The sequence below is a fragment of the Bactrocera dorsalis genome, chromosome 4, assembly GCF_023373825.1.
Source record: "Bactrocera dorsalis isolate Fly_Bdor chromosome 4, ASM2337382v1, whole genome shotgun sequence".
Lineage (NCBI taxonomy): Eukaryota > Metazoa > Arthropoda > Insecta > Diptera > Tephritidae > Bactrocera > Bactrocera dorsalis.
This window is the reverse complement of record NC_064306.1, coordinates 4472679-4500645: the sequence shown is the minus strand read 5'-3', so window position 1 is coordinate 4500645 and position 27967 is coordinate 4472679. Positions and strand designations below refer to the sequence as shown.

The window sequence follows — 27967 nt, the reverse complement described above, 5'->3', positions numbered from 1 at the left end:
TATTGAAATCTTTTGATAATTATAAAATTTAATAGAATCTAAAAAGAAAACTTTTTTTAATAAAATATAAATTGAAAACACCAAAAATTTTCAATATTTTTTTAATGAAATTAAAAAAAAAATTTTGAATTCAAAATTAAAATATTTTTTTTTTATTTTATCTAATTTTAAATTAATAAATAAAAATAAATACTACCTACTTATTCCAAAGCATTCGAATTATAAATCAGTGAGGTTGCGTATACGCATCGTACACCAACAGTGCACTCAATAAAACAACTAAGAGTACAACATTTTGAAATCTGCGCTCCTGCAATCGGTCAAAGAGAAACAAACACAGAGAGCAGACCACTACAGTTGACTGGAAAGCTGAAGCAAGTGCCAAAGTTATAAAAACCAAAACACCAGCGCGGCGCTCGAGCAGTTGAACGGCGGCAGCAGCGGTGGCAGCACCTTTGAGACTCGGAAAAAGTCGTGGTAAAAGTGCGTCAAGTTCATATATAACGGTCTAAACTAATACACATGTGCGTGTGGGTGTGTGAGCATAAGCGCGCGTTTCACAATAGCAATTTGTTGTTGTTGCTCATATTACGCGCGAATTTTGTTTTGTGGATTTTTTGCAGCACAATTTCAAAGTGCTTAGGAATTTTGCTTGAACGATTTGACGTGCTCTAAGTAGCCAATTGTGTGTGTGTGTGGGTGCATGTGGAAAACTATAAAATATATTTTTATGAGCTAATAAAAATTTAAAATCGCTATTAGCAAATGTTGGGATACAAAACAAAAAACTGCAGCGATTGAGAAATAGCAAATTAAAAGAAAGCAAAAAAATAGCAAAAAAATTTAAAAAATATATAAAATTAGAAAAAAAATACTAAAAAAAATTAGAAAAAAATATATTGAAAAGAAAATCATAAGTGTCAGCCGATGGCTTACATATCGGCAAAATCGCAACAACAATAAACACCAGACAGCAAGTATGGCAAATAATGAAAATAATAAAAATAAAAATTTATATGTGCGATATTGGCGAGTTTATCGTAAAAATAAATTGCGGTTTGGCGTTTGAATGAATTTGCTTTGGATTTTCCTCCAACTGACCACGCCAGTCAGCAAGTGTTCAACAATAGCTGGTCGGCGGCGATGCGACGAAAGCTCATAGCGGGGTGCAAATCATTCACAACTATCAGCAACAAAACTAGCACATAACAACAACAACAAAGATAACGAAACAAAAAAGGAATAAATATAAAATATTTCGCTAACACTTAGCGCTAGCTGGTGAGAACTCATGTGAGTGTGCCTGTGTATGTATATAATAGAAATATTGTATATGTTACTCATATATGCTATATATATACATACATACTTGTATATACATGTATAATGCGTGCATTATGCTTAATGAATTGATTGAAAATTATTAATTTGCGCAGCGCAGTGGAAAAATGGCACGCCATTAAACATATTCCAGCATAAAAGCATAAAAAATAATAGCAGATATAGCAGTATTTGAGAAAAGCAAGGTTTAAAGTGTGCGAAGTGAAGCAGCAAAATCGAATAATAACAATTATATTAAATTTATATGACCAAATATAGTTATCTACCGAAAGTTATTGCTAAAAAAAAACCTCCAAGAGTCTTTTAGGTGTCAACGAAAATATGGAACAGAAAAATATGTTTGAAGATTGGAAAAATTTAAAAAAGTATATTAAAAAACTTTGATTTTTAGAAAAAAAAATAAATAAGTTAGAACAAGAAGAATTTAAAAATTCAAGTTTTTCTGTTAAAATTTTTTTATGACAGAAAAAATAGAAAAAAAAATATATAACAGAAAAAAACTTTATAACAGAAAAAATGTTATAACAGAAAAATTTTGATACCAAAAAAAAAATTTTTGAGAATTCTAAAAAATAAACTAAAATTATGCCAAAAAAAGGAAAGAAAAAACATGTTTTATAATTTGTAAAAGAAATTAAATTATAGCAAAATGTTAGTGTGTGTTCACAAAAAAAAATAAATAATAAAAATTAAATGCGAAAATACATAAAAATGTAACTAAAATTGTGTGGAAGTGTGTTCTGAAAATGTATCATCATATGTCCTTATATCGTAATAGAGAATTTTTTCTTCATAATACCAAAATATATTTTTTTAATGCTACAACAAAAGAAACAAGAAAATTTGTATATAACTTTCAAGTTTTTCGGTCGAAAAAATTGTGAAAAGAGACCAAAAATATTTTTTAATTAAAAATGGACAAAAATATATTATAACCCAAAATAAAAATTTATTAAATATTAAATGCAATGCTTAAATAACTTAAAAAATGAAGAATGATTAACAAATGTATAACAGCAAAAAAAAATCTTAAATAAAGGAAAATTATAACAGAAATAATTAAAAATAATCTAAAAAAAACATAATAAATATATAAAAAAATTTTAAAAAAGGTCTCAAAATGCAAAAGAAAAAGATTAACAAATGTACAACAGAAAAAAATCTTAAATAGGGAAAATTATAACAGAAATAATTAAATAAAATCTAAAAAAACAAATAAAAATACACATAAATTAAAATTTTTTAAAAAAGGTCTCAAAATGCAAAAGAAAAAAATTAAAGTAAAAAAAATATTAAATTTTTAATTTTTCTTAGTCTTGAAAATTTTTTAACAAAAAAAACATTCGAAAAATTTTAAAAATATTCAAAAATAATTTTCAATTAACATTTGACGATTTTTTTATAGATCTTTGGTTTAAAATATAAAAAAAAATTTAATTAAAAAATTTCGACTTTTTAAAAAAAAAATAGTAAAAATATTCAAAAAAAAAACATTTAATTCAAATTTGATGAATGTTTTTTTTTTGACAGTTGAATATTTCAAAATAAAAAAATAAATTATGCACAAATTTCGAGTTATTAATTAAAAAAGCTTGATACATATACATATGTCATAAAACCAAAAAAATTAATAAATTATATTATTTTATCTTCTCGAAATCGATAAAAAATTTTTAATTATTTCTAAAAAATTTCAAAAAGACAAATAAATGTGTCAGTTAAAAATCGATAAAAATGTTTATAATTATTCAATATATCTCAAAATTCTAAAAAAAATAAAAAAAAAATTTTAAAATAATAAAAAATTGTGAAAATGTAAAGAAAAATATTTTTAATATAGAAGACTTTTTAAAAAAATTTTTTTGTTTTTTTTTTAAGTTAGGGAGTATAAAAAGTTTAATAAGTCAGAAATTTAAAGCAAAAAATAAGAAAAAGGTTTTTAAAAAAAATTCTTAAATATGCAGCAGATCAAAACATTAACGAAAATTCTAATAATTTTATATTTATAAGTTGAAAATAAAACGTTTCCCTCAATTAAAAACCCTAAATATAAAAAAAATGTTTTTTAAGATAAAAAAATATTAAAAAAGAATAATATTTAAAAAAAATATGTTTATATTGGCTTACAGTTGAGAAATCCAAAAAAAATAGTTCGTGAGTGCTCATAAAAAATTTCGAGAACTGTTGAAAGGCACGCATAAAAAGTGAAGAAAATATGACAAAATGAATGCGAAGACACCCTAATGTCTTCATAAAAGACCACGAACTAAAATAAAAACCAAAAATGCACGCCAAACTATAACGAAAGTAAAACTAACTACGCGCACAAGCCCAGTGCACCCTGAGGAACGAAAACTCCTGCACAACAACATAAAACCCCAACCAATCTCCAGGTCACCGTCCGCGCCGGCGATGCTTTTGGAGTTTCTCAAATATGCCACAAGACTGCTGAAGAACAATATGACAACAATTATACTTGCTACAACAACAGCAACCGCCACAACGCCTACTCTTAATATAACAACAAATTTCACAGCAGCAACAACAACAACCATTTCCAATATCATCTCCAGCGCCCTGCCCACACATAACAGCATGCTACCCGAACAACCCGCCACAACGCAACCACCTTTGGAGATCTTCAACTCTACACTTAAAACGCTCTTCAATAAAACACTCGCTAATGTGGCGCAGGCTAATTTAAGCGATTACACCACACCATCACCGCTTACCAATGGCACCGGTGTTGTTAGCGGCGTGGAGGTTGGCGGTACGTTGGCCGGTGGTGCAGCAACGGTAATGTCCGCTTTGCCAACCTTGCCAGTGTCGCGCTATGCCATGGAGGCGACCACGTCATTGCCAGCACAAACGGTCGCCACATTCATGGCGGCGGGGAACAAGAACCGCGCCACAATAATTGTCTATCCCACAGGTGGGTACGAAGTGGATTAAACCTGAAAAACTGTGAATTCAATTATAAGACGGTGACTTCTTTGACTTCATATGTTGTCTTCTCATTATATCTATATTGAAAAAATAGTCTTGCTCTATGCAATGTTTCCATAACAAGTCGGAAAGGTAACTAAAATGAGAACCAAAGTACAAATTGGTTCACCAAAATTATGTCCGTTTATTCCGTTCCTAAGTGAAGCTAAATTTTTGGGTGAAGTTATCTGGGTTGTTTGGTTTTTGATCCACATCTCGGTCTCGTTATCTTTATTTGTTGACAGATCAGCGTTCTCGTATAATTTTCTTCGATTGAGGTCTAAAAGTTCATCTGACTTTTTCCTAGGGCAAACCGATCTCTTCTTTTTTTATTTTACGGGTACAGTCTCGGAAAGCTGCAACTATTCTATACGCCAAATTCAGATCTCCAAAGATAAAAAATTCCTTCGAAAAACTACTTTTAGATGAGCGATCTCTCTAAAAACCCTTATCCTTGAGCCGCTAAAAAAACTCGTTGTTATCTTAGAATCTACGGATTTCAAAGCTGATGAATTTCCTAGGGAGGGGACTGTAATCCCAACTCCATTTGATTGGAAGCGAGTCCAGCGTTCTAGTTCTAGACCTCATGTGAGCTCAGCAACCTCTGTTCAACAACCAGAATCTGTACGACGGCGCGAGCCTTCTAGCCCAGCGTAAATCTCAGGGGATCTTCTGAATTACTTGCTTTTTGCAAAGGCGATTCGTCGGACGTCGCAGTTGTAGGCGTTCTGATTGGAAAATGTTCAATGGGTACAACACGGTGCGGCTAAATATTTTGTCGAACGCTCTCTTCCAAAGCTGCGTGGAGGAAGGCGAGATAGCATCATTCTTTCACTTTATTTTCTATTACCATGATTTTGCCCGACTGAGGCTGAAACTTCTTGGTAGACACACCTCCAGCGAACCTACCAAATTGGTTAGGATTGATATTAAGCACATTCGTGGTAAGCTAAAAACGCTTCGTCGATCTATTAGTAGCCGGTGAATCGATTTCAGGAGTTTATTGAGTATTATAAAGGACCAATGTTCACCGCTGTTCAATTGGGATCTAGAGCAATCTTTGGCTCAAGGATCAACCCCAACCTAACCTGACCCAACTTAACCTATACTATATTGTAACACCCTCCGAAGCTGACTTAGTACAAGATTTTATAAGTAAGCCAACTATAGCAGCGGTTCTAATGGAGACAGAGATAGGAAGCAGAAAGACTGAGGCGGTGGAAACTTACAAACTTTGACTCTTTCTTTCTGCCTTATTTGCTTAATTGTTTACCTGGCTAAATATAGCATTACATCTGTCACATAACAATGTTTTCAAACACCAGCTGCCTATACTCTACGCTCCTAGTGCTCTTTCATCCTGTGAGGTAGCAAATTGCCGTCAAGTTTTTCATTAAATTTTTCATTAAAGTCAAGTGTCCAATTTGTATGTGACTAATATACGAGCAGTGTACATCTGCTTGGAAAATTTATATGAAATTGAATTGAAAAAGTTAAGAGTTCGAAGGGTGGTGGGAGAAAGCTGCGCATTTTGACAACAACGTGAATAAACTTCCTTAACTTGTCAACCAACCAAGTTTGTAGGCAGGCAGGCACTGAAGCAAGAAGTTAATGAACTCTTTAACGGCGTAACCTGCCCTCCCACTCATTCAGTCAAAGTCACATGACCTTCGTACGCCTAATACGCCATCAGCAAGGCTCTGAAAGGCGCAAAAAGTGTTGGACTAGCTAAGACAGCCGAATGAGCTTAGACAAAGTTTTTATTGCCGTTTTTTTTTTGCTTTGCAAAGTTTGCTCACACGCAAAGCATGGACTAAGCGGGCGCTCGCATGTGTTTCCACAAAATGTTTGCTCCAAACTTTAGGCACTGTTAGCGTGTCGTGCGTAAAGCAACCTGTCAAGGCGACGGAGCGTTGCCGCGAAGTTATCGATACTAGGAAGCAGTGCGCTTGTTAGCGCGCGAGATTTATTTAAGTAGATAACACGCACCTTGGCGCTTTCGAGGTACCCCCATCTGTCTAAACATAAGCAACTTTCCTCATTAAAAATTTTCGCTTTGTAAAAGAAGTGATGGCAAGAAAATCGCTCAAGTTTACTACTATAGCCATACAGTTTTGGCAAACATAGAGATTACAGTTACTTCCGAAAAATGTGTTTGACAGTCGGCGTTCACAGCTGACACCGTTATGCGCCCAGTTGGAAAATCGGGTAATTCAAGCGGAAGAGCGATTTTCGTTCGACAAAACATGGCCGATGAGCAGTTGGAGAAGTATGAGCTGTCTGTTTGCTTTGTTGGCGCGAAGAGTAGTGATAAATGACTTTTATTGATGGACATTTATAATTGTTTTTATGACTTGCTTGAGTGACATTTATATTTGATTGATTGATGACCATTACTAGGCCATTAAATTTTATTATTGGAAAAGATTTTAAGTAACTTAACTGCAATAAAGCAGTTAATTGAAAAAAATTTAGGAAAATAATAAACAGAAAATACTGAAAAACTTTTCAATTAATTTTTAACTTTTAGCTTAAGTCCATTCATGCAGAAAGATTAAGGTGATTATGAAGTTTTGAAGCCTGGGGCATATTATAATGATTTCGGTTGAATGATCTGCTCAAAATATGCTGTAAAAATTCTTTTATTGGCGTCTTATTTTGTAAACGGGAGCATCTATATCTCTACTGTGATCTTGAAGTGAAGAATTTTCAAAAAAATTGTCGGAATTCAGTAATAATTGTATTTTAACGTCAGTGTTTCACAAGTTCAATTTCGAATTTGAGTCATATCGTAATCAAATTTCAACTAATTTTTTTTAAATATTTATAATGAACTTTAATGAACCAAATATGTACCATTTTGCTCGACCACTTTTTGCCATTTTTCCGCTAGAGACATTATTCCATCAGTATAAAACTTTTCTGGTTTCTCGGCAAAAAACTGCGAGAAGTAATTTTCACGAGCTTCTCTTGAAGCCAACTTTAGACTGAAGCAACTCATAGTGGATAATTCCTTTCCAATTCAGTTTAAAATCTCACCTTTCCAACACTGTATAGTATGACACAATGTGATTGGTAGCACTGGAGATATACGACAACGACATCTATTGACAGAATACGAAAATACTTTTTCGACTACACAATATTTACATTTTAAAGGTAGTATTTCACATGTTCAATTTCGAATTGAATTCATGTTGATACTAAAATAGGTGGATATGTGGATGGAGATCCTTAAGGGCTTTGTATATTTGCCTCTTATTTTCTCAACCAAATATCAACTCTTTGTTTGTTCAAGAGGATTTTAATAAACTATTATGGCTTGAGTTTTTAGGAAGATCCTATCATATCTTTTAATATATAATTTCGACAATTCGCGAAGCTTTGTATTTTCAAAGTAAGTCAGTAAAAATTGCACTTAACAGGTGGTGTTTCACAAGTTCAATTATTGATTGAATTAATGCCGACTTCTCACTAGCTCATTAAATTAGTGTTTTTAAAACCCTCTGTAATGAAATCTTGTCTTACTGTTGATAATTCTTATTCAATTATAGGGACGGCCAAACCTCCATTGTTTACTTATGGAGTAGAATTTTAATAAAATATTTTGGTTTCAGCCTTTGGAAAGATCCACTCATATTTTTTTTAATCAATACCTTCTGTAATCCGTGAAACATTGTATTTTTTAAGTAATTTGGTACAAAATACGATATAAATGCAGTGTTTCACAAGTTCAATTATTCACTGAGTTAATGCCGCCTACGAAATAGATGGTGAACTCAATAGAATAGTGTTTTTAAAAGCTTCTGTAATGTAGTTCTTGTCACACTTTTGACAATTTGCCTCTTATTCGACTGCAAAATCTCCACTGCTTTCTTATAGAGTAAAATTTTAATAAAATATTTTGGTTTCAGCTTTAAGGAAGAGAGAGGGTCACAGTTTTCCCAATAAATAACTTTGTCATCCTCAAAGAATTATATTTTCGAAGAACTTAAGTAAAAACTGCAGTTGAAATGCAGTGTTTCACAAGTTCAATTATTGATTGGACTCTTGTGCGCTTTGGAATAGGAGAAATTCTTAATATATGAGTGTTTTTGAATGCCGACGCAATATAAATTTAGAGAAAAATCATCTAATTTATTTTTTTTATCGACGAAATAGTGAAATCTCAACTGAACTCCGGTAAAATAAATATTTTGATACAGTTTTTCATAGATGAGCGCATTTGAATGATTACATAATATACATAATATAAAAATTCATCCAATTTGTTTCTTTTTAGTCCTTAAGAACAATTTGGCATATTTTTTGCCTTTTACTACATTGTATGATCTCAAGACACTTTGAAACCTCAATTTCTTCTAAGACATTTAGTAAGAATTGCATTATAAACGTAGTGTTTCACAAGTTCAATAACATCCATCTCAAACAGACTTCATCGTAAAGTCCTCCAGCATATTGCATAATATTTCAGCGCTTAAGTATACCCCTTTATACTCTACTTTGTGCGCCAAGTACACGCTGTTTGCTCCCTACTTCTTCAATGCGCTACAAGCCAGCTATTGATATCAAAGGTATGCTTATAATGTGATGCGTGGCAAGAAGGTTTCGCCTCAGCTCAACAAACGCGCTGCCATTAAGTCAATATCTACACTCTGTGCACGCTATAACCCCTTTCCCTCATTTAGGTCCCTTGAGCTGATTTAAAGAGTTAATAATATGAGTACATACGTGTGTGTTTGCCTGTTGTATTTGCGTATTGACTTTTATGCGCTGCTACCAACGCTAGAGCCATTGTGCTGATTGTTGTTGTTGCTGTTCACTTCAGCGCACATTTGTTTCAGTTGTGTGCTATTTAACCTTTCTGTGGCACTTATGCTAGCTTTCTTTACTTTTTTTGCGACGTGTTACTGTAGATAAATTTCTCTTCTAAATATTGCCGAGAATGTGGCTAAGCATGTATGTTTGCATGTGCGTGTGTATGTTACTTACATGTTTGCACTCGGCAAGCATGTGTTTGTGCGCATATTAAATTCCCCAATGAAAAATTTACGTAATCTATCAACGCACGCCAGCGTGCACTAACACAAGCAAACACACACACGTATGCGTAAGAGCGCATATTTGCATGCATATTTTTGCATGTAAAAATGTAGTTTATATAACTTGCTGTGCGCCGGCATGCAAACATGCATTTTTATATTTTTAGACTAGCTATATTATTTTTAGATTTTTTTCATATATTTTTTTAGACTTTCCTTTTAAATTTTTTTTTTTTTTAATTTTTCATATATACATTTTTCCAGATTTTTTCAAATATTTTTTGAGAGTTATTTTTGATATATTCTTTTAGTTATTTTTATACTGCTGCTCATATTTGATTATTATTTCTTCTACCTTCACTCGGCTACTTTTTATATACACTTTGCATATGTTGCCTTTGCAGCAGTTTGTGCATTTCAAATTTCATTTCAACTACACACGTGTGCGGTGCTTTGTTCCTGACAGCCGCTTGTCGGTTCCCCAGGCAGCCGTGGCGTATACGTAACCCCAATTTGTATGTTACTTAGTTTAATAAAATGTAGTTAAATATTAAAGTTACCCCAGTGGCGGTCGATAGACGAGCGTGCACACACATACATATATGCAGCTATTTTATGTGTGTGTATGTGTGTTAATAGTTTATTTATGCTTGTGATTTTTTGGCTTAAATGTTTGATACGTCCATTTACAAAGAACTCAGGAAAGAAAAAATAAAGCTTTGAGGCATCGGTGGCTTTCGGGTATTAATATATACAAACATGCACTCAAATACACAAACAAACATAGACATTTGTATAAAAGAAACATCAGAATATTTTATAAGGTACTTTAAAAATACTTAATATTGAATAAAATTAATCCGGAAAAATATAAATGGCAAATATTTGAATGTGTCTCTAAAATTTGGGTAAAGCAGATAAACGGATAAAGCGATTAAATTATAATTTCCAACAAAAAAGGTGTGAGTTTTGTATTGAAAGCAATGGAAAGATTTAAAAGCTGCAAAAAAAAATATTATACATAAATGGAAAAATAAAAAAAAAATATTACTGAATAGGATTTTGTGCTTGGCTGATTTTTTAAAAAAATTTGAAAAAAAAAAATTAAAAATTTTCCTAAATTTCGAAAGTTTAATACTGTATTTTTCAATGTATTAAAAACGAACATATATACAAAATCATAAATTAATAATATTTTTAAAGAAAAATTTTACTTAATAAATTTTTTTGCATTATCGGGTAGCTTAAAGAGACAAAATCCCAAAAAATTGATTTTTTCTATAGGTACTTTTTAATGGCCATTTTTTTTGGCTAAAATAACTAAAGTGTCATCGAAACAAAAGTAAAATCCAATAAATAATAAAAATATTTTTTTTTCCCAAAATTAAAAAAAAAATTGTGAAATTTTTACATTTTAAAATCGGAATTCGTTTCAGTTTGTAACTGATCTCTTAAATAATATATATCCATATACATATATTTTTTTATTGAAAAAAAAAATTGAAAAAAATTTATTGAAATATTTATTGAAATATTTTTTTTTTATTGAAAAAAAATATTTTTTTCAGAAATTACAGAAAATAAAATCGTGAATTTATTTAAAAAAAAATAAATAAAAGACATTAAATGAATAAAAATAATTTTATAGCAAATTAAAAAAAAAAATGTGAAATTAATACTATTTATTTCTGAATTTTTCCAGTTTAAAAATGGTCTCTTAAATAATAAAAATATTTTTTTATGGAAAAAATTTTTTTATTTAAATATTTTTTTTACTGAAAAAACAAATTTATTGAAAGAAAATATTTTGAAATATAATAAATATTTTGAAACAAAAATATTTTGAAATATAATAATATTTTTTTAGAAAATCAAAAATAAAATCGTGAATTTATTTTTTTTAAATAAATAAAATACTATAAAGAAATAAAAATAAATAAAAAATAATAATTTTTTATCGAAAATTAAAAAAAAATTGAAAAAATTTTCATATCTCTTAAAAACAAATAAAGGGTGATTTTTTAAGAGCTTGATAACTTTTTTAAAAAAAAAAACGCATAAAATTTGCAAAATCTCATCGGTTCTTTATTTGAAACGTTAGATTGGTTCATGACATTTACTTTTTGAAGATAATATCATTTAAATGTTGACCGCGGCTGCGTCTTAGGTGGTCCATTCGGAAAGTCCAATTTTGGGCAACTTTTTCGAGCATTTCGGCCGGAATAGCCCGAATTTCTTCGGAAATGTTGTCTTCCAAAGCTGGAATAGTTGCTGGCTTATTTCTGTAGACTTTAGACTTGACGTAGCCCCACAAAAAATAGTCTAAAGGCGTTAAATCGCATGATCTTGGTGGCCAACTTACGGGTCCATTTCTTCAGATGAATTGTTGTCCGAAGTTTTCCCTCAAAATGGCCATAGAATCGCGAGCTGTGTGGCATGTAGCGCCATCTTGTTGAAACCACATGTCAACCAAGTTCAGTTCTTCCATTTTTGGCAACAAAAAGTTTGTTAGCATCGAACGATAGCGATCGCCATTCACCGTAACGTTGCGTCCAACAGCATCTTTGAAAAAATACGGTCCAATGATTCCACCAGCGTACAAACCACACCAAACAGTGCATTTTTCGGGATGCATGGGCAGTTCTTGAACGGCTTCTGGTTGCTCTTCACCCCAAATGCGGCAATTTTGCTTATTTACGTAGCCATTCAACCAGAAATGAGCCTCATCGCTGAACAAAATTGTCGATAATAACACATTTCGAACCGAACACTGATTTTGGTAATAAAATTCAATGATTTGCAAGCGTTGCTCGTTAGTAAGTCTATTCATGATGAAATGTCAAAGCATACTGAGCATCTTTCTCTTTGACACCATGTCTGAAATCCCACGTGATCTGTCAAATACTAATGCATGAAAATCCTAACCTCAAAAAAATCACCCTTTATTTTTAAATGTAATAATAATTTTTTTGGGAAATTAAAAAAATAAAATAGTGAAATTATTTTATTAAATTTTATGAAATAAGAATTTCTGTTTGAAAATTATTCCTAAAATATTTTTTTTTTGTCTTTGGTATTGAAATATAGAAATTTTTTTTTTTTGTTTTTGGTATTGAAAAAAAATATTTTGAAATTATTATTTCAAGGAATATATGTATTTCTTTCGATTTCCAGAAATTTTAAAAATTTTAAGACAAAAATTCATTTCTTAAATAAAAAAATAGTTGTTTTTTTAATTAAAAGAAATATTTTGAGATATAAAAATAATTTTTTTGGAAAAAAAAATAAAATTGTGAAATTATTTTATTTTTTACTTTCTAAATTTTTTTCGGTTTGAAAATGATATTTTACCAATTTTTTTGTTTTCTTTGACATTGAAAAAAATATATTTTGATATTATTATTTTTCATTAATACACTTCTTTTTGTTTCCAGAAATCTTAAAATTTTAAAGACAGAAATTCCTGAACAAACTTTTTCAATTTTCTTCCCAAAAAAAAACTGGTTGGCAACTCAACTCGTGTCCAAAAAAAGGATTAGTTTGAAACTTCTAAGTTTGCTTGATTTAAAAGCAGCATTTATTGCTCATCAGCCACCTTTCGGCGGACGTGAGCAACTATTTTGCCAAGCAACTAACAGACCTAATACTAACTAAGAGCACACACACATGTAAACACCAGCAAATGCCTTTGTTAGTTGCTTAACAAATGGTGTTGGCCATAGATATTGTTATTGCAGTTGTTGTTGTTGCCATAGATATTGTTATTGCAATTTTTGTTGTTGTCGTTGCCTTAGTGCATTTGTTAGCATAGCACGTTTATTTACTTTACACGGCTCAGCGCCCTTTGTATGACTGTAATGGACGAGTGTTTGTATGTGTGTGTGCTCACGCTCTCACTGTAGCTCTGTAGTGGTGTTTACTCGCACCAATGCTGTTTGAGCATTGAGTTTATTAAAAAAAAGTTAAACGAATATTGTATGCATGTGTGTGTGTGTGTGCCTCTCGGCTTTCAAATTGCATGCACTTGTGTGTGTGTATATATGTATATAATATATACTATATATGTATGTATGTATATAGAGTAGTTACCCTTCACATGCAGGCTTAATTTTTTCCAACTGAGCTGGCAATCAGCATCAGCACTGCGACTGTCAGTCAGTTTTGGGGTGTATTAGTGTTTGGCAAAGCTTTTGTGCGCCTGTAGCACCGTATCTATGTGTGTGTGTGTGTGCGAGTGTGTATTGTGGAAATGGCAAAGTTGGCTTGAATTCATAAGACCACTCGACTGCCGAGTTCGCACTGTTAGTTTGCCTACATTGTTGTAGTTGTTGTTGTTACTCTTTGCTGTTCTTGGCTCATGCCATTGTTAGGCTGGAATAAACAAAGTCAATTTCGGCTTGCAGTGAGGTAGGTAATCCAATCATATTGAATTTGGGTTCAAGCCAAAAAGGCGCTTATTTAGATTTTTGGTATTAAAATCATTAAGCTGGATATTTATTTATTGAATTTGCTAACAAAATGGCGCGTCTACCCTTATCGTGATATTTTTTTATGCAAAGCAATTTGCAATGACCATTTCCAACCTCTACGATTGAGTTGTTATGCTAACCCAAAAAAGAACCACATTAACCATTATCGCACCTCTGCATAGAAATATAAATTCGCGTGTTTAATTGTATGTATATAAACAAGAAAAATCGTTAACTTTGGTCATATCGCAGTTACAATAGCTTTCACAAATAAAAATGTTTTCATACAAAAGTTTGATTTTGGTCGGTCAGTTTGTATGACAGCTATATGTTATAGTGATCCGATCTAAACAATTTCTCCGGAGATTATACCGTTGCTTTGGCGAATATTCTGTGCAAAATTTCGTGTAGATATCTCTTCAAATAAAAAAGTTTTCCATACAAAAACTTGATTTCGATCGTTCAGTTTGTATGACAACTATATGTTATAGTGATCCGATCTAAACAATTTCTCCGTAGATTATACCATTGCTTTGGCGAATATTCTGTGCAAAATTTCGTGTATATATCTCATCAAATAAAAAAGTCTTCCATACAAAGACTCGATCTTGACCGTTCAGTTTGTATGGCAGCTACATGCTATAGTGATCCGATCTGCACAATTTCTACAGAGATTATACCTTTGTTTTAGAAAATAATCCTTGCAAAATTTCGTGTAGATATCTCAACAAATAAACAAGTTTTCCATACAAAGACTCGATCTTGATCGTTCAGTTTGTATGACAACTATATGTTATAGTGATCCGATATGGGCAGTTCCGGCAAATAAGCAGTTTCCTTTCAAGAAAATGACGTGTGCAAAATTTCAGGTCGATATCTCCAAAAAATCAATAATCAATAATCCAATACAATGGTAAATTTTTTCTAATAATTCATCGATAAATGATCCTTTTGGGATAAAGAACTGTGAAGTCATATACTTGTAGATATGTTTATCTCTTTTTAAGGCCATTAATCGAGTATGTGCGCACAAACTTCTGTATTCCTCACACTTAATCAGAGCTTTATTATTTCTGTTTTATATCCAGCAAAGAGCTAAAACCACAGTAAAAATCATCAAACCACTTTCAACATACTTCATGCTCCTTCAACGACCTCAACGAAAATTCGAGATCCTCTAAATAAGTCTCTAGATGACACAAGCTGTTTTCCATACCCCTAGTATTACACAAATTTTAGCCTAAATTATTTACTCTTCTTCTAGGGCAAGCAAACACGCTAATCGTCTCATAATATTCATGGCTTTTCTGACCACCACCAAACTATTTGCCAACAAAATTATTTTCTTAACTTTTCAGTCGCGTTTTCCCACCGCTTTAGCGATCCACCCACAACCGTACATTCAATATTATACAACCAAGCACCACTATATAGCTCGTCAAGCCGCCACACTTAATGCTTTTCTGCTGTTTGCCCAACATGCTCAAACACCGCCACTTGAGTCGTTAAAATATTTTCATAGGCTCAGCTGGTCGTTAAACAACAGGCACTCTGGTGCCTGATTACATTCAACGGTACATACCGCAAATAACGGCAAACAACTAAGCAAGCACAAGAATAAATTTATCTACTATAACTATTCGTAGTCACCCAATGCGCCCCCGACGAACGAGCGGGGCTAGCGCTTGAAAGCTTCAATGCGGCATTTATGCCAAACCAGCAGGCAGACATCCACCCAATCATGAGTTCCGTTAGATATCCGTTTCGCTATGTTGGCATTCAGCTTGTGAGCCAGCAACTTAACGTCCTTCGGCATTCAACGGCGCTGCAACTATCTGCCCATTTAAGTACTCATTCATTCGTTGTTGTTCATGCACCACCCAAGCTCGCGCTCAGCCTCTCATTCAGCTGACATTTAAGTATATACAGCGTGGTAGAGGGGACAACACAAGAGCAGACCTGCCGCACTTTTTCGAGCACACAGCAGATAACCTTCATCGTCAAGAGTCTATTGAGCTGTGAAGCTCGAGTTCTGCAAGCGCTGGCCGGTTACCCCGCATGCCTTTATTTTCGCTACCGTATTGTCGTCGGTCTGCATATATTGACAGTTTCAATATATACATATGTATATGTTAATTTATTTTTACCTGCGTAATGAATTCGTTTTACCGTTATACATATATATATACAGAAGTGCTTGTAAATATTGTATTCGATTCGCATTTCCATCTGTTGTGTTGCTATAATTGTGGCACGCGCCATGCGCTAGTGTCATACTGGAATTATTTTTCAAAGCTGCGGGATAATACCACCTACACGCGCCGGCTCAATGCCTGCTGCTAATGTTTGCTTGGATTCTTTTATGGAAATCCATAGCTCGTGTGGCGTTCACCACTCGGCTTAGCCACTGCATTCAAATTTGGGCTTCCGCCGCAATTATAGAAGTATTTGAAGGGGACTTTGGTATTAGGAAGAAACTTTGAGGAGAGATTAACAACTACAGAAATTGATCAACGACTTCGTTTGGTGAAAACAAGTGAGTTAAATTGAATATCTTTTAGGGATTTCAGAGCTCGTGAGTCCTACTTCACTTAGCATAGCTATGATAGGCTCAAAACGGGAACTATTGCTTATAGAAGTATTTCACGGAGCTTTGGTATTAGGTGAAACCTTGTTAGAGATCTTTTGAGCTCCATTAAGATTGTTGAAGAGAGAAAGAAAGAGGCCGAGACATTCTTCTTTTTCTTTACTGGCTTAGAAACCGCCTACGCTTACGCGGTTATAGCCGAGTTAACAACAGCGCGCCCGTCGTTTCTTCTTTTCGCAAGGTGGCGCCAATTGGAGATTCCAAGCGATGCCAGGTCCTTCTCCACCTGGTCCTTCCAACGGAGTGGAGGTCTTCCTCTTTTTGTTTTCTCTCTCTCGTTCTCTGATCGCCATTCACTTGGGAGTCGCCAGAAACGGTCTTTGACTATGGATCATCTGGATAGCCTAAGAACCTCTGTTTGAAGACGAGATAAAGTGAGAAAGCGAAACATCGCCTCCACAGGGTTGTGCGCTGAGTTTGGGACCCGCCACGTAGAAAACGCGTCCAATGAAAAAGTATAAACAGCCTCGGATGAAAGGCGAACAGCTTCGGAGGGTAGAAAATAGCGGGTAAGCTTGCATGCTTTCATGGCTCCTTGTCGTATAGCATTTAATACAGCCAAGGTACGCTCAAAATCGGAACTATTTAAACTTGGACTTCCGGCTCACTTAGTGGGTTGTTAGACTTCTATTAAGCTACTTTAGGATTGGTGAAGGAGAGAATAACAACCACAGGAATGAAGAGTTCAACTACTTCACTTGGTAGAGAAAAGTTGGAGAGTTTGAATGCTTTCATGAGATTCCAGAGCTTTTGTTTTCATAGCAAATGTACGATCAAAGTCGAAACTATTCTTGTAAAGAGACGGAAACCTTGTTGGACCTCTATTTAACTCTATAAGGCTTGTTTCTGAAGATTACAGCAACAAATCAAAAATTTCTGGGTGTGTAGAAAAGTGGGTTTGTTGCATGACTACCGCTTGGTGGTTGTTGGGTTTCAATCTTTGATACGTTTTTCTAATAGTATCTACCTTTCTAAGTCTCCTACATAGCAGATATTCAAAGATTCAGTAAGACGTCCGCTAGTGTGTCCGTTAACTTCTAGAGTGGTTCCATAAATATCTGTATAACTTTGACCCAACTTTTAGCGAAGTTCTGAGTTCCTTCCGACAAAGATAACTCAAAGAAAGGAGGATATAAGCAACTCTCTTTCTTTTTTCAACACTAAACAGCACATGTGTCGGCCAGAACTCTTATCACTCACAAATTAGTATCGAAAACATCAAAGCTACGAGGCTCAATTTACTTTGCTTTTATTACTAAAATTTAACCTTCAGAAATATATATAATAATATAATATCAAATTCATCATTTATCTAACACTCTGCCATTATCTCATTTTCTTTGTAATACCTGTTTTACATTATTACGCTTCAAAGCATTGAAGCACAATTCTATACCGAGCACCTCAGCTTTTAATCACTGTTTTCCACAATGCATGCTCTTCGCCGTTTTGTCCTGTGTAATCCCGTTCACCTCACAACTGACATACATACGCATCGTCAGCTTTCAGCTTTCAATAAATATCTTACTTTTCTCAACTTTTTCTTGCTTTATATTCCCAGAACTAAATCAGTTTGTGCGCTTTTGTTGACGACAACTTTCATTGGCTTTTTTCTTCTTTATTCCTTAATTCCATGATTCCATAATCGCTTTGTATCAATGCGCATTCATACTCGTGCGTCTTTCATTTCATTCGACTTTCTGGTAATGTGCGCCGTCAGCTCTTGCTTTTTATTACACCCTATACTCGGTATATAAAGTTTTTTTTTTGAAATACCCAGAAGGAAGTGTTGTGAACTCCAAAGTAAAGCTCAGTGGGTTTAGCCATGTCCCTAACATATTAGCTTTCGAGATATCGATACGAATCTTTAGACACGTCCTTTTCTCATAAAGAAGCAGCGTATATATCGGATCCGCCGATATTGGACCATTATAGCATATAGTTGTCATACAAACTGACCGATTCATATAAGAAAAACTTTTCATTTGACAAGATATTTCCATGAAATTTTAGCATACATTATTATCCACGAAACACTACCATATTCAAATATACGATTCGGACCGGAAATTTTTTTTGAAATTTTTTTGGAAATTTTTTTTACTTGTGTAGGGTATTACGGCTTCGCTGCAACCGTAGTTAATGTTTTTTCTTGCTTTTTGTTACATCCAAGCTTTCATCTAATTTAATTTTCTAATTGAATTTGTTAGCATAAATATATTTTTCAAATCCTCACACACACACAGGCACACAAACACAAGCACACTTATTGATTCAGTGACATTTGTCTTGGATTCAATTAAATTAGCAAATGAATATCCTTTTTAAGCTGAAGCAGCTTCTGAGAGTGTGCGTGTGGATTAAAATTCTGCACAAGCAAATATACAGTTATATACACAGTCATGATGTGCTTCAATTGGCAGCTAACTGTAATTACTGCCTGGGGTGATTTATGTTTTAATTTCGCATTTTAATTATAATTTCAGATTTTGTTTTGCGGCTTTAAAGCTTTTTTTTTCTTAATAATACATAAGCATTTAGCCGTTGTTGTGTACGTTCATGTGTATCTTTGTGAATGTTTATTAGTCGGTGGGTAATCCGAAGCCCTCAAATACTTAGTATTTCAATTACGATTACCTCAGCTTCACTGAGATTGCATAAATCTTCTTTAGCAAACAGCTCTCTATCGCTTCCGTTTCGCTTCCTTTGCTGTCTTAGTCATTCTTGCTACATTCATCATCCATATTTACAGCTAACATTATTCATTTCCGTTTTTCTTATCTCCCGCAATGACTTAACTGCATACATATTCGTCAAAGTATTTACAGTTACATGTATTTTTGGTGGATGACATTGTTTAGCTTCGTAAAAAATACATATTGCCAATACAGAAAGATTAGATTTTATTCAAAAGAATTCAGTAAATGTAAGACCATGCAAGGACTTTGTTTGACGTTTTATTTATACAGAGGTTTTAAATAAGAGTGATATAATTTCTTAAAAAAAAGTTACAATAATTGTTAAGGAAATCCTAATATTTTTTTATTTAGTGTGAAGTACAATCGATTCAAATGGTCTCTAAGACTTCTTTTGAATGAAAAAATCGATAAACTGATTTTGCGAGTACTTTCAATATTGATTTTAAAGTTTGAAGAGAGTCTGGGTTATTGCTAAAGTCTAATGACTTCAAATAACCGCACAAGAAGTAGTCTAATGGTGTTCAATAACAACGTTTTCGTGGCCATTCAATGTCAAAATTTCTTGAAATAATCGAATCTCCAAACCTTTTTCGCAATAATTCGGTTGGTGTACGTGCTGTGTGGCACGTAGCCGTAGCACGTCTAAGAACCAAATGTTTTCAAGATCAACTTCTTCCAACTGCTGTCATAAAAAGTTGGTTATCACCGATCTATACCGCTCTCCATTGACAATAACGGTATCACCAGCTTCATTTCGAACAAAAATCGGACCGTTGACTCCACCAGACCACACCAAGCTGTCAATTTATGTGACTACAATGGTTATTCATGAATAATTTGTGGATTTTTTGGGCACCAGAATTGACAGTTGGTTTAATTTACCGCAATACTGAGATGAAAGTGGACCTGATCGGTGATTTTTTTTTAAATCTCATGGTTTTCAAGTTGTTCCAAGGCAAAATCACGGAATTTATGTTTGTTCCAAGGCTTACGTTCTTGAGTGAGAGCAATGAATATAATGAAAAAAATCATCGCTATTGGAAAATCGGGTTAAATTCATTATTTTTGCATTAAGTTAAAGACTTTATTTAGCATAGTTAGAAGCATTCGATTTCGATCAAATAAACCCTGTTTCGTTCGACAACTTGTTGCCATTTTGAAGGCAATTTCTTGGCTTTCAGTCTATCAGCGAGATTTCCGACATCTTAGTAGATAAAACAGAAGCACAAACATTTTTCAAATATGTATGTGGATCTGCCTTGACCGAAAACCACGATTAAATTACTCAGAGACCTGGGATTGTTCTTCAGCTACTTTGAAATCAGCAACCCACTAAACGGCGACGGAAGTTTAAAGATAATGCTTAGATTGAACTTAGATTAGATTAGAACTTTTGGTTAAAGATCTTAAATAAAAATAAAAAAATATAAATAAAAAATAGGACCAAAAACGAAAGTTTGTGTCAAAATCGATTTTCTATCAGGTTGGAAGGCTTCGGAGGTCAATTTTTGCGACTAATCTATAGGAGATCAATACTTTGAAATATACACTGATCTCTGTGTCATCTATCCGAACGTCCAATTTATGAAAGAGCTTTAGCAAGCGCTTAGAAGAGACTTACCCGAGCACTACATCTCTCATTTCCATCTATATATCTTCTCAAGTACGAATATCTTCACTTTGTCTTCAAATTTAATAAATATGTATACCGCAAATTACCGTATTAGCCACATTTCCTCTAACTTAGAGAGACAAATAGCCCGCCTGTGTTCGGTTAACAAGCAACAGTCACGATTTATCGCTATATTTACGCCCTTTTTACTGCTGGTACATCATTTTTTTATTTCTTCAAGTCTGCTTTCTGCCTAATAAAGTTCGACCTTCAGCGCTTAAAGTTCAACTATTTCCACGCACTAAAAATGTACAAATAATCTGCATAATTTATCACTAACTATAAATTCCCGGCAATGTTAAGCGCCACCAAGGCCAATGAGCATTACGAAAACAAACAAAAAAAATTGATAATAAAAGCAGAACAGACTCGAATGTTAAATATAAAAAAATAATTCGCTAAAAATAGAATTAACGGATAACAAAGGCGCAAAAACAGAGAAGTGGTATTTTTCGCATTACACGGTGTTGAGCCATGCGCCAGCACCAAGAAGCGGCGCTGTTGTCACCACGCATCATTAAACCCAATTAACGTCAGCCGTCATCAACGCGACCGAGATAAGACTAAGGGGGCACACACAAACCAGAAACTAAAGCTATTAGAGGCACAAGCAAAAATAAACACAAAAAACCAATGACAGAGGCAGTGACTGCGGGAAAACGGCTGAAAGGCACAGCGCGACCAAATATATGACGTGAAAATAAGGTTGTCTATATGTAGGTAGGCAGAAATGACAGTCTGACAGTTGGGCAAGGAGGCGGTATGACAAAAAATCAGATGTTAGATACCGCAGGTAACAATTGCAGAGATAGGAAACTAAAAGAGGAAATGTACGTGAGCCAGAAAGCATGGGAAAAGCGCTGCAGACACGTCGCTAAGTTCAAGCGCCTAAAAGCACACCAGCACTAATGGCAGCCGTAGTTAAAGAGAATGAGACAGAGAGAGATCTGCGCGTTATATGTACGCTTGTGCGCGATAAATGTGCCATGTTGCGCGTCATTAACGACAGCTATTTACACAACAACTCAACTTCGCTGACAGCCGACAGTAATATGTAGTATTACATTAATGCAAATGACAAGTGTGCGGCGAAGTATGCAACGAATATGTACACGACCACAATGTGAGCAGCAGCGGGCGTTGTGTGCTCTGCACGTTACGTTGGTAGGTGGCAACATTGTGCTAAACCGTCATTTATTGCGGGAAGAATATCTAATGATGAGTTAATGCCAAAAGTCATATGATAACTGGCATTCAGCCGCAGCAGTAAGCACTAAACCACAGTCATTCGTGGAGTCACTGAACTACATAAGCCTAAATGTATGCCACTACGCAGCGGCGCAAAAACATTTCCCTCGCGGCAAGCATACTTTTAGGCTTACCAACTGTTTAATTGAAATTCTTGGCGGAAGAAACATAATTTCGGTTGGTTCGCTGTATGATGGTTTGCCCACAGGTATTGCTGTACTCTGTTTCATTTTCGCTGTCACTTGACACGCACGCAGTTTTAATGAGGCCAAAAGCAGCGCTGGCTTGTGGAGGTTGTATGCCATGTGGGCATGTAATTGAAGTAGGCTGTATACGTTTTAGTCAGTTTCGACTGCTAAATATATGATTTACATATACATATGTATATTAGGAACCCTTTAATTCGCACCTCTCTTGATAATAAATAGACCTGCTGATGTAAGCAATCGCCTAGAAGTGGGCAGCTGTGGACAATAGAAGAGAAAACATGTTTTATTTGGACAAAGCCAGGCCAGAAAAAGCGATAGTGACTCGACTGAAGCTTCGGTAGCTTGGTTAGGAGGTTCTTATGTATCCAACTTATAGGCCAGACTTGCACGCAAGTCTTTCCTAGCTGTTGCTGTCTATGATGAATGACTCAGCTGAAACTTTGGCAGCTTGGTTAAGTGGTTCTTATGTATCCAACTTATAGGCCAGACATGCACGCAAGTCTTTCGTAGCTGTTGTTGTCTATGGCGAATGGTTTTGCTAGTGAAAAATTTGGCTCAAAAGAAGCTTATGAGAATCGACTGTCTCAAGTTTCAGCCAGTAGACAGAAAGGTTTCTGTGAGAGTGGCATGGAAGCCGTCAAAGAAACAATGGCCCCTCGGTGGCTCAAAATTGTCATTGAAAAAGTATAACCCACGATTGAGAGACATTTCATCAAATCGCCATGAAAGGGAACAATTTTAAGAGTTTTTAGTACTAAATGGAAGCTTATAGCTACTTAAGAAGAGGAAGAATAATAGTTTCATTACCAGTAAAATCAACTAGTAGTTTAACCTTGAACACCAAATGGAAAGACACAGCCCCTAAAAGTTATGAATTTTCGTTTAAAAGTAGAAGAGATTCTCAAATGCTGGATTATGAGAATCGTATTCTGTCCAATGCTAGAACTCGGAGCAAAAGAGTCCAAACCTCCAACTACTACTAGTACCATAATGACACTCACCACATACAAGTTGCCTAGGCGCGTAATTTAACAGCTCAAGTGTATTTAAACCCTACGCATACCCTACTCCGTGGTAGCTTTGGCGTAAGTGAAATAGTTGGAGAAATGCTCAAACACTCAACCGCAGATGGTAAACAATTTAATTGAGCGGATTAAAATGAACAGCTGAGCATGAGCTCGTACACACATACAAACATACAAAGAGTGTTTTATGTATTTACTTGTGTACCACAAAGAAACACACTTGAAAGCAAACACAGCATCACATTTACACTCAATTAAGTGCCAGTAAAGAAAGTAGCTATAGGTGCATGCGTGTGGGGTATATGCGTAAGAGCGTGAGTGCTTTTGACAAATTGTATAAAATTGTTAGTTAGCGTGGTCTTACAAGAAGAACAAAGAATAATGTATACAAACGCGTAGATTCATATATTTTTTTATAACCTAACCTCACTTTTAGCTCGCTGTATTTAACTGCGCTCCTCATTTCTTATAATCACATACAATATTTTTTCTAATCATATTTTTTGCTTAAGCTACAATTTATCTTCTTCTTTTGTCTTCTCATTGCAGTCTCGCCCGAATCCATTGTGATACCCATCGTTTCGTGTATTTTCGGTTTCCCCATATTGGCACTGCTTGTCATCTGTTGCCTGCGTCGTCGCGCGAAATTGGCACGTGAACGGGATCGTCGACGAAATTACGATATGCAGGACCATGCTGTGAGCCTGGTCAGATTTAGTCCCATACATAGGCTTAGTGAGTTGTTCGGTGTTGTGTTGGAGTGTACTTATTGTTAAACCAGGGAATTTTAAAAAATTTATTTGAAGTAAAAAATAATAATATTACATAAATACTTATTCAAAAAAAAAAAATAAATAAATAAATAAAAAATAAAAATAAAAAATATTAAAAAATAAAATAGGAAATAGAAAATACTTAAAAATTAATAAATAAAAATAAGTACACCCCTAATGTTGTGCTACACTTTTCTTATACTTTGCAATTGTGCATTTTGTAAGTAGCTGCCAATGCTTGCTGCACTATTTTGGTATTTTAGTAAAAAAGAATGATTAGAAAATTAATGTTAGCTCTATATATTTAATAAAAAAAAACATTGCACGATAGCATACTAGATTTATTATTCAAAATTATACAATATTCTACACTGTCTATGCAATAATTTCTCTATAACGTATGCTAAAATAGTGGCACGCGAGTATTTTAGCGGTGTGACAAGCCTTGATTTACGATGTTGGTATGAAAGTGATAATAGATCAAAATTTATAGACGAACAATGGAAAAATACGACATTACGATATGTAATATTTTTGCTCTTCTTTTACTTTTTTGGTATTAAAACAATTAATATTAAGATTTAAAAAGTTTTACCATAAAATACGATATAAGTTTACGATAATTTTTTTACGATATTAAAAATTTATAATACAGAGCATTTAGTGGTTAATATTTTTTCATATTTTAAATCAAAATAAACAAGCTCTTACGCAATATCGTATACGATATAAGTTTTATTCTCACTTAACTATGAATATTGTGCACTTGAAAACGAATGATATTATATCTATACCTCATTTAGTGTTAATGCCAGTAATTTTGTATATTTTATTAATATTTCGTTATAACTTTTGATCTTACGATATTTTTATTAACACATTAAAAATTTTTGTTTTCTTCTGCATACAGCAATTAAATAACATATAATTTATCATCATTAACTGATCGATTTTGATATCGATTTTAATAATATCTTAAGTACTTACAATTATTTGTACGATATTACATTTAATTACAAGATTTGAACCAAAAATATTTGAATTTCTTCACATTCCAACTCTAAATGTTCGAAAAGATGATTATAATCATAAATTCTTTAAAAAGAATTAGTCTTTTAAACTTCTAAATGTTATTCCTTTATATGTAAATATTAGTGTTCTATCGTAAATCTGTGCTCTTAGTAAATTTTAAATTGAAATCTAAATATTTCCGAAACAAATAAGAAATCATGAAAAAACTTATTAACCTTTTGAATTTTTACGATATAAATGTTTTTATAAGTCATATCAATCAATATGATCGCTGCATTTACGATATTTTTTTTACGATATTACCTTTTATAAACAATTCTTTATATATAGAAATTATTTGTTGATAAAATTACGGTCAACGACGAAATTTTATTTACGATATCTAGTTTTCGAAACAATTAATTATTTTTTAAATTTTCAAATATCGGTAAAATACGATATTTGGAAAAATTTCTTGAAATTATAAAATTAAATATTAATAAAACTAAGAATGTATCGTAAGTAAAATACACTAAAATTTTATATGCATACTTAATTCCAGAACATTTTTTATTTTACGATATTTTATATACCATACTCATATAAAATACTTTCCGCACCAACCAACTTGTGATTCAATCAGAAACTATATTCAAGCTAAAAATATACTGAATGCACTTATTCCCTCCACTCTATTGCCGTAATCCCAGCAGATATGGTTCTCAATCTATATATTTGTTGGCAGATAGCGCCAAAAAGTATGCTTTACCTAGCACTAGTGCACCCTGTCTATCACACACTTATTCAATGCGCTCCATTTTATTATTGTTCATAAAACATTCATGACCCCCAACAGGCACTTCCGACATGTCGGAGTTCATCTGCTCAGCGGGCTGTCAACGCCAGACTTGCCAAACATCGCCAACAATTACAAGTACAACAAGTGCAAGTAACTGCCGCTTGTTGGCTGATGACTCGCGGCTTTTGCCAACACTGACAGTGTCGCTTATTGCGTGTGGCGTTGACAGTGAATTTCACATTTCCATTTTTATAGCTGATATTGGCTATGTGCGTGTGCGACAACGGATAGCAAATGTAAGAGCAATCGTAGAGATCTACTTTTGGGCGCACGTACGCACGCATACATTAAAAGCGCCATTTTTGTATTCCCGACATTTTCAAATATTTTTATTGCGCTTTTTAAATGGTTCTTAATTCCAAATACTTGACTATCACTGCGAATTTAAAGAGGATGCGAATTATTTACCATTTTTTGGCAAACAAGTGCCACTTTTAAATATTTAATATTTCTACACAATTGGATTCTTGAAATGAACATATACTCGAGCGCCTTTTACTTTTCGCAAGCATTTGAAACGTGCGCAATGACTTCGTTATCGTATTTTTTATTTTTGTCTAGCATTTGAAAACGCAAACACTTTCCCGCATTCACCTACGATTTCTGTTCATAATCGGCCCCATTTGTATTAACATTTTATTATCGTCTTTGTGGCTCAAATTACTTTTTAAAAAGGCTGATGCTAACATTAAAGTCATTATACTTTGAACTCTTGTTCACCTTTCTTATATCGCCTTCTTCGACTACGGTTTCTCACGTTTTGCAAATAGCATTTGCATATTTGAAATTTCTTTGCGATTGATTTATGATTATTGAGCTTGGCAGGTAGCAAATACGCTTTTTGTCTACATTTATTTCTTATTTGCATAGACATTAAGAACAGTTTTATGTACTCTTTGAACTAGAATGGTGGCAATTGCTTATAAGCGAACATTTTACTCGGTTGAAGATCAAAGAAAGTGCTCTTTTTCTAAAAAATTAAAAATTAAAAAAAAAATTAAATGGAAACTAAATTTTTGGCATAAAGATTATACAAAAAATTTACGATATTACTTTTTCCACAATATCGTAAACAAATACTTGTTGAATTGCTGCGTTAAGTATTAATATTGATTTAAAATTAACGGAAAAGAAATTGGTTTAGGCATGAAACTTATAAAACAGTTACGATATTACTTTTCGCACAATATCGTAAATTTTATTTTGTGAAATCACTGTATTAAGTATTTAGATCGTTTTAGACTTAACGGAAAATAAATATTTTTGGCCAAAAAATTATAAAAAATCTACGATATTACTTTTTTACGTAATATCGTAAAACTGTTTCTTGTTGAAATACTGCTTTAAGTATTTAGATCAATTTAACATAAACGAAAGGTAAATACTTTTGGATATAACTCTCATAAAAACCATACGATATTACTGTTTCACATAATATGCTACACAAAAATATTTTACGTTCTGTGATCTCTACGAAATTCTTCTTTATTTCTGTTACAGTTTCTTTTTTGTTTTATTATTTTATTATCTAAATGCACTAAAGGTCACACATTTGAAAAGCCTTATCAAAGCCAATATCGTAAGTCAAGCAGTTTGTATGCATTTTTTTTTTCATATGTATATGTATGTATGTTTAAACTCGCATATACTTGCTGACAAAATATTAAATAATTACGTTTTATCTTCCCAACGCCAACGGACAGATTACCGACCGTCGCGAGCTATCAGTCTACGTCCTGAACGAAGCCTGAGCCAGGGTTTCACCTCCCTGGAGCTCGATACCGTAGTGGAGGAACGCAGTGATGTGGAACAAACGCAAACGGAAATACTTAATGCCGAATCACCCATGGAGACGACCTCCTCATACCGCATGTCCTTTTCAAGCTAACAATTAGCGGAAAAACAAAAGCTACAACAGCAACAACAACAGCAATCACAATTACTACAAATTTCCCCAACCACCACAACGCCCACAACACCGCAACTC

At 33.6% G+C, this 27967-nt stretch overlaps 1 protein-coding gene across 2 annotated transcripts; it reads left to right on the top strand.

Moving 5' to 3' along the window:
* Nucleotides 1-458: 458 nt before the first annotated feature.
* On the top strand, nucleotides 459-27951 carry LOC105232061 (hypothetical protein). 2 transcript variants are annotated; one of them, XM_011213643.4, is made up of 4 exons: nucleotides 459-483; nucleotides 3471-4273; nucleotides 23887-24044; nucleotides 27684-27951. In XM_011213643.4, exons 2-4 carry the CDS (start codon nucleotides 3754-3756, stop codon nucleotides 27729-27731), a joined length of 726 nt encoding a protein of 241 aa, XP_011211945.2. In that variant the 5' UTR covers nucleotides 459-483; nucleotides 3471-3753; the 3' UTR covers nucleotides 27732-27951. The 2 variants fall into 2 exon arrangements, with proteins under 2 accessions (XP_011211945.2, XP_011211944.2); XM_011213642.4 differs by having other exon boundaries at nucleotides 461-483; nucleotides 23887-24072.
* Nucleotides 27952-27967: the final 16 nt, after the last annotated feature.